Genomic DNA, 13,058 nt, shown 5'->3' on the forward strand with positions numbered 1-13,058 from the left:
GCACCAGTCCTTCACAGGGCAACACACACACACACACATTCACTCACACATTCACTCACACACTCACACCTACGGACACTTTTGAGTCAACAATCCACCTACCAACGTGTGTTTTTGGACTGTGGGAGGAAACTGGAGCACCCAGAGGAAACCCACGCGGACACAGGGAGAACACACCAACTCCTCACAGACAGTCACCCGGAGCGGGAAACGAACTCACAACCTCCAGGTCCTTGGAGCTGTGTGACTGCGACACTACCCTGCTGCACCACCGTGCCGCCTGTGTCAATTTCAACTATGCTATATATTTATTTACATTACGTAGCTTTGTTCATTCTGCTCTATGTTGTATATACTTTACAATGTATTGTTAATTGTAACTTTAAATGCACATTAACGTTATATATTTGTTATGTTTGATGGCTTTATATTGTAGGTTCTTTTCCATTATGTTGTGCATTTATTTGCTTTATGCAGTATATTCACTTGAATTATGTTATATTCATTCCCAGTATATAAACATTGCATGGGCTTTTGCATCATTAAGAACTTTAATTTAGGACAAATTAAAACCAGTAGTTCACTGCAGAGAGAAACACGTTTCTGTACAGTGAAACTCACTCTATAACAACAAAGACCTTGAACTTGAACTACAGTCATATACCAGTGTCTTTAAGAAGAAACGCTGGGTGATATTAAGTATCACAGAAAGCTAGAGTTCAGTCAGTGGCTTTGCTGCTGCAGTCGTTCCACAGCGACAGAGCAGTGTCAAAGAGGAAAGTGGAGGCCTGGGGGCTCTTAACAGCAGGGTGCCCAGTGTTTATGTGTGTGTTACTGTGAGAGAGGGGAAAAAGGGAATGTGTGTGTATGTGTGTGTGTGTGTGTGTGTGTATGTGAGAGAGAGAGAGAGAGAGAGAGAGAGAGAGAGAGAGAGAGAGAGAGCAGTATTAATCACATCCATGCACCTGTCAGAGTGGCATGTGGAACTAACAGAAAGCACATTGGAGAGGGACGCCGGCCAAAAGGGCCCCGGCTACCGGGGCAGGTTCACCAGTTTCTGCCCCAGACCACACTGACCCCACGACCTCATGACCATCTGACCTGCTGCACTCAGGGCACGGCAAGGGCTGGAACAACCTGTGTCCAGAACATCAGCAAACTACACACAACTATAAAAGTCTGACAGAATATCCTCAAAGTTCAGTCGGCCAAGACATGTTTCACTTTGCTTCTTCGGTTTTGTGCTGAAGCCATGTGGCTAATGTGGCTAATAGAAACTATTCAAATGATTAGCACTGTGAAAAATCAGTGTTTCAAGTTGTTAAGGTGCTCAAATCAAAAATTAACAAAAATAAAATAAATCAAATAAAACTAGTAATAAAATAAATGAGTAACTAATGCAAATATTGCTAACATTTGAAAATACAGTTCATTACTCACTACAGGAAGTGTGTAAACCGGCTTTGTGATCTCACAACAACTTATTTACATGCATCCACTTATTCAACCTACATTGCAGCCAGTAAGGGTCTCGCTGATATATGCCAGGCTTAAATGTACAGTGCCAAACCCTGTTTCATTCTAAGGGATAAAAGGAGAGGCTGGATAATGGTTCTGTAAAAATTAATCAAGACTCTATTTTGACAATAAAACCTCGACAAAAACGTACAAAGAAAAATTTTGAATGTGGGTCCTATCTCATATAGACTTGATTGTGTTTCTTCTGGCATGTTCTCAAAAAATAATAGCTACATACACACACAGATTAAGGCACAAAATGGCTGCTACTACTGCTACGTATTATCATTCATGGTTTATAAATAATACTTAGTCCGAAAGTTTCAGAAAGTGAAAAGTAAGAAAGTCCCTGGGGATTTCTTAAGGTTTCAACACAGTTTAAAGCCAGTGAGGGTTTTAAATGATGCAGCTTGTACACTGCTAATTACTGTGCTCTAAAAGTCTTAGCATTAGCCTTGTAGCTCCAGTGCAAAGCTAAAGAAACCAACTACAGAACCCGAAACCAGTCTTGATTAGGATTAAAGTGGCAAAGTTGTAAATTAGATTTGTAACAATCAAACAACTCAATGCTTTAGCGATGTCACTAACTGATAAAAAAGGCCGGGTCTAAGTGCCATTCAGCTACAGCTGAGAGCGACAGTACAGCAGTGAATGAATTGGCCTTTAGGGAAAGGAATCGATGCTGGGATCTCTGGCCAAATGGAGATTGAGACAAGTTCCCTGGCGTGGCACAGTGACTGTGTCTCATAATAATTGGCGTTCAAGATACCATCGGTTTGTGTGCACCACACTCCCCCCCAATCCTCCATATTTTTGTAGGCTCTTCCACTTGCGTGGGACACACAGCAGCATGCGCATCGCTCTCAATCGTTCCCCTCCTTTAAATCCTCCGTCTTCTAGGATTTGCTGAAATTTATATTGGCTGCCTCTGCAAGATAAATGTAAATCGCATTCCCTTATATTTGCTATTTATCGTGGATGCGGCGGCTCACTTTCGGCGAGGGGAAAATATCTCTCACCCGCATACAAACAGCCTTGCATTTAAATAGCATTTTTATTGTCCGCCGTAGCCTTTCATCCGAGCGGCAGGGAAAAAAGGCGCTTCCTCCTCTCCAGGGGAGCAAGAGAGAGAGAGAGAGAGAGAGAGAGAGAGAGAGAGAGAGAGAGAGAGAGAGAGAGAGAGAGAGAGGGAGAGAGAGGAAAGCATGTTGGTGATGGTTTAATAAAAATTGGAATGGGAATGTGGGTAAAAACAAATAAATAAATAAAATGGCATGCCAAACTTGACGGCTAAAACCTAACTGGTCCACTGGCCCTCACTGGCAAACAGACAGGCCATTTAGGCAGGCCCCTGAAAAATAGACCATGTGATGCTTAACTACTGCTGTTTTAAATAGAACTACCCACCTCTTCATTAATAACAGGCTACTTATTCACATATAGACTACACTTGCTGCTGGCTCCAACTCTGAACATATGCACTCTGATGAATAATGATAAAAGAGGAGGTGCAAACTCAAAGAACTAAATCCCTAATGGCACCCTACTCCCTACATAGTGCACAACATAAGATGTGAATTACTGGCTTCTGAACCTGAGCAGTCAGTGCATTCAATATTAAAGCCTCAGTTATTTGTGGGATTTAGCCACCTGCTAATGATTAGTGCTCCATTTGGGTGCAGAACTCAGAATATCCCAATCTACCTAGTGCCCTATATTTGCAGCTGGGAACCATTTGAGATTCAGCCACAGGGAAAAAAAACTAAAAATAGCAATTGTAGCAAAAAACTAGCAAGTTAGCTATTTCAGTTAAGAGAAGAGTTAATAGCTTAAACCTACAATTGAATTCAACCAAGTTTTGGGCACTTTAGCATTGTTCACTCTGCTTTCTGAAAGGCTTGTGCTGTCTTTGTTTTCAGACCCCCCTCTAAAAGGCGGTGGGATCATACAGTAGCATCCCAACACCCCCCAAATTACAGAAACCACGGATGTCGAAAGTACAGTAACATTTTTAGCTCCTGGCTATGACTGTAGCCTAACCTAACCACATTTCTTGGCAGCTGTGGAAACTAACCTCACTCCCTTCTCCCCCTCCTCCCACCCCCACCCCAAAGCCTCTTATGTGTGCCTTTTTCTATTACAGCCAAATATAAACTGTTACTATGTTAATATGGCTTCTAATTATTAAGTATCTACCCAAAACCCACCCCCCACCCCCGTCTCCTCGCTTTGAGAATGTACAGGGGTATACAGATATGTGTACACCCCTCGTACGCGCTCATCCGCTTTGATTTTCGTCGTGGAGGGAGAGAGCGTGCCAGCTGACACTGTGCCCGGTCTGCAGCTTAATGCGTTATTTATTTATTTATTTATTTAAAAATCATAATGCTGGCAAATATGTGGCGATGATCGCAAGAGGGGTAGTGGGGATCTTAGGGGAGTCCTGGGGTGGGGGTTGGCATTAAGGTGGTATGCTGATTGATATTCAGAAGAAGAATATCTGGCTTTAAAAAAAAAATAATAATAAATAAATAAATAATCAAGCAAATAAAGTTGTCGAGGGAGAGGTTGGGTTTTTATTTCTTGTTATTTTTGGCAAACGCCGGCGCGCGCTTCTTAGACGTAATTCATCCCATTTTTTTTTCTTAAAGAAGAGGCTAATGGGAGAGAGGAGGGGATGGTGGCTGCAGCGTTTGAGTCTCTCGAGCCTTATCTCTTTCAGACAGTGGGTGAGGAGATGGCTGGCGTGAGTGTGCGCAGGCAGCAGTGCGCAGGCCCGGCGGACACGGATCAAAGGGAAGAAGCATGCTCGCTGCGGCTCCTTCACATCCCCAGCATGTGCCCACAACCACCCAACCAAGCAACCACCTAGCAGCCCCTTTACCCAGCATCCACATCCCTTCACTGCCTTCATTCTGCAGCACGCAAGCTAAGGCTAGTCATTCTATGTACATTCAAATACAGACTAAACTCCACTGCACCACACGTCCAAACCAAGCGTGTATGGTGTGGTATTAGCTCCAGACAGAGGGAAGCATGACAAGAAATGTGATGCTCTGAGTAGTCTTTAACTCTTCTAGTTCCTAATGATCACAGCTGTTTATAACTTGACCAAGTTGCTATCGGACAAATCAACTCACACCACAAAGGTAAATACACCCCAGATACACACAGTTACACACACTATTTGCCCATTTGCAGTGCCTCTGTGCTGCTTGCCTCCCTCTCTCCCAGCAGGTGTCCCTGTCATCCAGAGCAGAGGAATTGTTTCCGACACATTTGCCAAGGAACACAGCTCCCGAGTGCCGCGTTTTAAAAACCTATTTACCTGCTCCATCCACAGCTTTGTGGCAGAATGGATCTCTCTCTCTCTCTCTCTCTCTTCCCCTGAGGCTCGGGTTCCCTCCCCCCAGCCCCTCATCCCAGCTGCAGAAAGGCAGTAAACTTGTGCATATCTTTCTGAGATAACATCAAACACTGATTTTCTGCTTAGTTACACCGGCCCACGGAACTGTACTAGCTCCATCAGGACGGAGATCTGACGGAGCGACGCTTGACTTTGGGAAACAAACACAGGCTGGAGATCTTGCTGATGAAAAACTTACTTCGGTCTTTCCTTGGAACCCTCCACCGAACCCCACAACCCACCCCTGTACACTGGAAAATGGTACGTGCTTAAATATGCTTCTATAGATCCGATGAATATGTCCAAAGACTGGTGGGTTCCCCTTATAATTAGTGACTCTTGCTTCTTTAAGGAGGACACAGACATTCGGTTGTGTTGTTAAAATACTCCACATGAGGCACAAGAGCCTCAGGTGTCCACCCCTAATGCCAAGTGTGGGCTAGATGGGTATAAACCCCTCCAGGACCAAGCTGTGGAGCAGTGGAACTGTCTTCTCTGGAGTGATGGAGCTCCATCCAGTACCTCTGAGTGACAGCTGAGTACCTGTTTTTTCAACAGTGTCATCTGCTGAAAAGGAAAGAATATTTCCCTCATCTTTTTCAAACCCATGCTTTCACCAGCTTCCCACTCTGCCCCCATCTCACACCTCCCCATCCAGCACCTGCTGTGCTGCAAAATGAAAAGGGGCCAGGAGAAAGAAAAAAAGGGCAGAAAGAAAGAAATGGGTCCATACCTCTGGCCCAGCCAAGCACAGCTTTAATGGATCTCATTCTGACACAGTCCACCGCCAAACTTTCTAACAGGCGGGCGACAACAACAAGCGCTAGCTTCTCTGGACGCTGGATGGCTTTTTCTCCAGGTCTGTAATGAGAAAATGTGTGGCGTTGTCGGGATGGGTTACGGGATTGGAAGGTGGAAGGCTGTCCCAGGATCAGCGGGGATCCATTACCACCGGCCACTGGGCCACCGCAACCTATTTGCCCCGGGAATCAGTAAATTTTGGTCAATCTTTCCCAGCCACCGCCAGCCCATCAGCAGCAGAAATGGTGCGCGGAGGCCTATCTCCACCGAACAGATGTTGTCTGAAGAGGTTCAATATCACCCAGTTATTTTTCATCTCCAAGAGCGGAGATCCTCAACCTCCTTTTTGAATTGGATTTTTTTTTGGTCAGTTGACAGGAGAAAAATCACAGGAGAAGCCTTAAATGGCCTCAGTTGGAAAACACTTAAGGAATGCTGTTCAAAGTAAAAATATAATTATCACAATTTGTGCCCTTATGTGAAATGTTATCGGTCATTTGTAATCCATCTTTAGACTTGCGCTTTACAAAATGCTAATTCCTTAATTCTCAGATGTTGTATTTGTAAAAATTTGTCTTAAAGATCAAGCCCAGGTTTCATACAATGTTTATGAAACATAGCTCATGATTTATTAATCATCAAAAATCAGCGTGAACCATAACTGTGCGCCTAAGTGTTAGATCTTAAAAGTTAGAACCTGAGGACTTTCTCCTGTGGAATGTTCTCCCACAAGAGTGGGAAACCTACTTTAAACACAAAACACTTCTTTAGACATTTATTGAGCGCAGAGTTTATGTAGATTTTGCAAAATAGTGCCTCTAGTGGACAGGAGCTTGCTTTGTGTTTATAAATAGGTACAAATCAAAACAAGCAAATGTTGAAATGTTGAAAAACAAATTTTTGGAGCTCTTGTTGCAGATTAGCATTAGCTCATTAGGACATGAAAACCACATGCAATCTCTGACAAATATATTGTAAAATAAAATTGTAGAATAGAAAGGACTACATAGAGTTAGCTGTAGTACCTTTTACTCTATTAGCCTGAGTGTTTGTGTTTGTTTGTAGTTGTAGCCTTAGTACCTTAGAGGTTTTTGACATTTTCACAAGGATGAATTGGATAAAATTCAAATAAAGCTATATAGCTCTAGTGAAAATGAAAGATGCCAAACATGTCTTGGATATTTGTCTGTTTGTGCAATAAGGGGACAACTGTATACATCTCTACACCGACCTGAAGAATTCCTTTAAGTTCTTGCCCAGGCTGGGTGAGAATGTGAGGTTTGGGCAGTAAGTGACTGCAGCAGATGCTGGCTGGCCCCATGTGCGGTCAGGAGGCCGGACGTTTCGTGTGAAAGCGCTGGCAGAGACAGCTCAGAGGGTTCGAGTCGAGCCTGAACTCTGCCTCTGCTGTCAGGATGGACATATATCTCCGGCCCAATGAGAGCGTGATGGCTCTTCCACATGGGCGGCTGAGAGAGGGAGCGAGGGGAAGAGATGTCCCCCTCAGCCGTTCCTAGTTGATATATAGGAACGCACACAAGGGTGCAAAACTCATTTCGACATATACTCCACTGCATCGCCGTCTCCTTTTTGGTCATGGCCTTATAGGCTTTAAAAGATTAGGCTGCATGATGTAATTAAACAAACTCCAGTGTACCAATATTATTAAGCAATTTACGCCACAGTGATTTGAGCTTCGCTAAAGTGACTAATTGAATTTTCCTCTTTGATGTGGACCACAGAGAAACAGGGCTGTTGTTTCAAGAACGTCGAGGATGCAAACCCAAAAAAGGTGGTCTTGTGGTGAAAACAGGAGAATATCAGAAATTAATTTCCAAGTCCTTCTTTAGCCCAAAGGCTCAGCAGCTTAATCCACTGCGCTAGCTGAGGAGGTTTATTATTTATTATCGAATTGCGATGTGTTAGAGAAAAGGCCTCTGGAAGCTACTCGTGCTGCTGGTATTAAAGAGCTGATGTTAATGGTGCTGGGAGAAAGGGTTCTCTCTGTGTTCAGTGGCATTTACGCGGGTTGAGCAGGAGAGCATTAGCGCTTAAAAGCTCTGCGACGACGCTAACAATCGCACACACTGCGAGGAGCCCGTGTTATCCCTCTGACGCTGGAGCAATGAGAGGAAAAGCTCTTTTTTGTCATCAAATCCTTAATTCTTTCTTCTGTGAGGGGGGGTGTGGAGGGGAGTGGGGTGAAAAAAGAAGGGTAATACCAAGAATGTTTCCCAATCTTCTTTAAGAACAGGAAAAAAAGAGGCAGAGAGAGAGAGAGAGAGAGAGAGAGAGAGAGAGAGAGGGAAAAACTCCCAATAAAACGTGTGAACGATGGGGGTAATTGTGGACAAATGCAGCATTGAAATTCATTTTCAACTCTTTACACACCATTTCAATCTTATTTTCTGCCTGTTAGCCACATCTTGTTGGTGAGGGTCGGCAAGACTGCCCACTATTGATGGGTAATTGTGTATAATTCACTCTTCACATGCGATTTGCATCACTACGCAGTATTTTTTAGCTTTATTTCAGGGAGAACCTGCCGAGAAGCTTCCCTCAACATAAGCGGGCTAAGGAAATCCAGCAGAAAAACACACGTCATCCACAAGCGCCGTGATTGGCAAGACACGTTCACCCACACACACGCAGCATACACGTACACACACACAATCCACTTGTCTACAGTACACACACAACACACTGAGGGCCGCAAAGCGGACTCCACAGAAGGAAGTCGCAGTCAAAGGCTAATCTAATGCCTATTGACTCAAATGGCAATTAGGACACCGAAGCATCAAATCGCATTCAGTAATTCTCTGCTAAGTCCTTTCATACAGAGAAGAGGATGACAAAGAAATGGCAAAAAAGAAGCAAGCATGCCTCTACAATGCACCTTAAAACCAGAGCCAGAGACCACCCTTGCTTTTTCATTTCCAGTCAAAATTACACCACATCCTCAACCACCAAATCTAACATTTTTCCTCCACTATTGTCCACCCATTGACTCCAGTTCATCTCCAACCAAATCTACAGCAATGTATTTCAACACCTGAAGTTCAGTCTTAGAAGCTGCCTGCATTTGTGCAATTGTCGATTCCTCAGTTCATAACACCCCACTCCATTCCTGTTTTCACATGCACGGCAACTTAGGTATGTTTGGGTAGTAGCATTTTTTTCTAACACTGAAAAACGAATAGTGTATAATTGACTGGATATACAAGACAGAAAAGAGTGGTCTCTGACTTTTGCCTAGTACTGTATCCTACTGAGTTTGACACTGAATAATGTCATTACATTGATTAATTCGTTCATTGCTTGAACCCCTTATCCAGTTCAGGGTCGCAGAGGGTCGGGAGCCTTCCCAGAATCGCTGGGCCTAAGGTGGGAACACACCTGGGAGGTCGTGCCAGACACACTCACAGGGCGACACACATGTTTTATTTTATACCTTATGTTTTATATTGGATTTTACGCCCCCTCCCACCTTGCTCCAACATATTCCAGGTAGGCTCTGGACCCACCGTACCCCCGACCTGGATAAGCGGTTACAGTCAATGAATGAATGAATGATCTTAGATTGTCTGCAATGTGCTTGACTTCAAGACCACTAGAGCTTAACTGGCAGCAGCCATGAATCTGTGTGCACAATTTTTTAGTAACCTTAAATTCGGCCTTTTGTTCAGGAACATTAGCCATATCCCTGGGCACTCTGGCAGGGCACCTAAGCTACTCCTCCTATTGTCTATGTTCCACACAAGATCGCCACTCTATTGTAAACAGAAAAGGACTTAAGGAAGCATATGCCAAGCTGTGGCATTAAAACAAGTCCACAACACTGTTTAGATTTATCTGCATTCTAGCCATGTGCTGGGACAACTACAGTCAATAGAAGCTTTAAAGTGGGATATTATACAAAAATACTATACATTTATTAATATATTTAACACAGACCCTCATCGTGGTCCCATAATAATATAAAGACCAACTGTACCTCATATTATGATGTAGATGCTACTGACCTGTGGTGAAAGGCCATTGCTGACGGGGTTCATGTGGTTGCTCGAAGCCGAGGGACTCATGAAGGTGTCAGAGTAGCTGGAGAAGGTGTGGCGATTGGACGAAAGGCCGTAGGCAGAGCTACTGTCGGCCGAGAGCCCACCTTGGTGCATGGACGAAGGTGGCAGAGGCTGGGGCCGGTGCAATGTACTACTGCCATCTACAATACAAAGGCACACTGAATTAAAATGACAAACTAAACCAACCTGAGTGAAACCGTTTCCAAGACAGAATGATGTGCAGTAGCCGATTGGATCTTACCCTGTGAGAGGGTCGTGCTTGGGTAAGTGGTCTCCGGAAGCTGATAGGTCGGTAAGGTCGGCATACCAGTGGGAGGAAACCCTCCAGGTAACAGGTGGTTGAATGCTGCCAGCTGATTGGCTCCTGCCTGCTTACGCCACCTGGCTCTTCTGTTGCTAAACCACACCTGAGAGAAGAAAATGGGGTAAAGGTTAGGACAAATGATACCGAATGCAAGCAGGTCTTTGTAAGATCTCTTTATAGATGACAAATCAGAACATTGCCAATGAACAACACGCCATAGTTCTTCCCATAGATTTTCTATACAGACTGTGTACGAGTGTATGACTGAGTGTGAGTCCCTGAGGGAACTTGTGCTTCAACACACAGCCGGGCCCCTGTTGTTCTTTCTAAGTGGCTGAGGCTGTGATCTGTGTAAACAAGCCTCCCTAAGCCACCATCAGAGAGGCAGAGTGATTAGGGGGTCGGAGGCAGGCCACACATCTCCCCACTGCTCAAATATTTATCGACCTGGCGGGTAATTTTTTTAAGTAGCAACAAGAAGTGGTACTACCACAGTTTGGCACACAGCTTGTTTCACTTTTAGACTCTTAATAACAATGGTACTCCAGCCTTGTTTCTTGTTGCTTACTATTTAAAAACCAAGTACCCCCCGTGAGGTAAGATCCTTTAAAATAGTAAAAATACACAAGCCACGGAAAACTATCCACCATTATCAAGCAAATCCTCTTTTCTCCAACTCATTGTCATCTAACTACAAAATAAGCTCCCACAGAAGCCAAAGCGACTCTAGGCGCTTCTCTTATACCAGTGGTAATTTACACATTGTAAAAGGGCTTCTGCTTCAGCAAAACATGAATATAATTAGAGGCTGTGAAAAGGCTTGTCCCATACAGACGGCAACCTGCTCTGTTTCTCCGGGACAAGGCCGGGGCCCCGTATGAGCCAAAAGGTTGAACGACATTGATCTATGCCTCGCTCTGGCAATTCATCTGCACTTAATACACTGTCAGCGCAGTTCATCTACTGTTGTGTTTCAAACGGGCCGGTCCATTGTGAGGCCAGATGAAAGATGGGGGGGACAAAGGCCTCTCAATACGGCAGACCGAACACTGGCCACAAAGAGTGGGCGTCCCTTTTTAAACAGGCCTTTAAGAGTTCCACTTTCATGGTACGCACACAAGGACACACTCTATTCGGAGGCGACGACTCTGCAGACACACTTGACAAAACACACACGCACCAGATACACACACACACACACATAGACACACACACACCGCCTTCCAAAGAAGTATTTATATTGTCTGTGTGCAAAACTGTCAGGCTGCTAGCAGCAGCTAGCATCTCATTCAGAATAGCTTCAATGGATCTTTAACATTTGATGCAACTAAAGATGACTCTTACCCATCTGTCAAGTGTTGGGTTCAAACCCCCATTTCTCTTTACTTGCAGAGAGCACCGCAACCCCCCCTCCCCCCCCCCCCCCCCCCCACCAGCCTACATTTTGCCCCTAAAGCTTCAGAGAGGACTTCTCCCCCTCTTCCTCTTCCGTATTAGGCCAAGCCCCTGTGGCAGGCAAAAGGCAGCGAAAGTAAGTCTCAAGTACTTGAGTGGCTTCCTAAGGGTGCGCTGGAGCGGGCGGTACAGCTTGAACTGACCTCCTACTGGGGCTGGACAAACACTGTGCCTGGCCCCAGGGCAAGGAAACCCTGATGCACCACTTCCTTCCCCCCAGCGACTCCAAAAGACAGCCAACCCTGCAATGCCACCTGACCTATGACCTCAGGACCCTACTCTTGACCCTGCCAGCCTTTCATCTCCACAGCAACTGTCGTCCTTCTTCATCTAAGAGGGAGAAATGTCATGGTCCTGAATCCTCGCAGTGAAGTCACATAAACGTATACGCAGCTGAGATGAGTTTTGCACTTCCCCTCTTGAGTTTATATTCTTTTTCACACAATAACATTTATGAGAACATTCAGAACCTTTTCCTTTAACCACTCAGGGAATAATTTAGTTCTTGGGCTGTGACTTTCAGAACCAGACTAGGTACTAGGCAAGCCTAGACTTGCCGGACCGCCATTAGCCATATAGCCATTGTCACAGAGGTGTTTCTGGCATTTCAAAAACAGGAAAGCCCAAAATACATTCCCTTGTCATTGGACGGTCTTGAGAAGGTTGGTGTCTTTGTTTACATGTGGTTTTTATTAGATGATTGTGTTGTACAGAAAATATGGACGGCAGGACTAATAAATGCAGGAATGAAAAAAGAAGCACAAAGTTTTGTAATACGCCGGCATCAGTGTTTTTCTTGTATATTTTATTAAAAAATAAATACTAGATGATCTACCACCAAAGAACAAAAAAAATATTCCTCCTCTCTCTGTGAGATAAAATACATGTGTAAATGTTGCCAAGTTCTCCATCCTGCTGAGCTGGTGAACTGTGAAGAAACGTTAACCAAGGCTCTGGCATACGTATATGGTGTCACGTCAAACACAGCCCCAGAAACACACACATAAACTGAGCGTGTTACTGTCTTATTTCTTATTTTTCAGCCACGGTTTGTGCTGAAGAACCTAATCTTCTTTGGTTTCAGCTGGGAATTAATTTTTCTGGTTTGTGAACCAGTTTATGTTGGTGGAAACCTGCCGAACTGTTCCAAAATTTGTTCACAAACTAGAATGTGAAATATGGCTGAACAGACGGTGTAGTTCTCTCTTTGAAATATCGCTGAACTAACAGTCCCTTCTTGCACATGAATGTTTCAAAATTAGGAGTCAGTCAGTCAGTCAGTCAATCAGTAAGCGAAAATGCCTCTTCATTCAAAATCATGGCATACAAGACCAAGGTAGGCAACTTCAGCATGTTCCTAGCATTCCCACATGCTGAAATGACAAGGCTGCCTTCTGTCCCCTCTTTTATTTATGGCATAATGGTTCCTTCAATGTAGAGGAAATTTCAAACAGGAATTAATTCAGGGCACTTTTGTAACTCTTTCGTTCCTCAA

At 44.3% G+C, this 13,058-nt stretch overlaps 1 protein-coding gene across 3 annotated transcripts in view; it reads right to left on the reverse strand.

Annotated features, from left to right (window-relative positions):
* The window catches only part of pax7a (paired box 7a), a 66,548-nt gene that overhangs the window by 17,320 nt on the left and 36,170 nt on the right, over positions 1 to 13,058 (reverse strand). For all 3 annotated transcript variants that reach the window (XM_066670076.1, XM_066670075.1, XM_066670077.1), the window contains exons 6-7: positions 10,046 to 10,211; positions 9,748 to 9,944 (exon numbers count right to left, since the gene is read on the reverse strand). In XM_066670076.1, the coding sequence (XP_066526173.1) occupies positions 9,748 to 9,944; positions 10,046 to 10,211 (363 nt within the window). The remainder of the gene's footprint in view (positions 1 to 9,747; positions 9,945 to 10,045; positions 10,212 to 13,058) is intronic.

This window comes from Hoplias malabaricus, chromosome 5 (genome assembly GCF_029633855.1).
Source record: "Hoplias malabaricus isolate fHopMal1 chromosome 5, fHopMal1.hap1, whole genome shotgun sequence".
Classification (NCBI taxonomy): domain Eukaryota; kingdom Metazoa; phylum Chordata; class Actinopteri; order Characiformes; family Erythrinidae; genus Hoplias; species Hoplias malabaricus.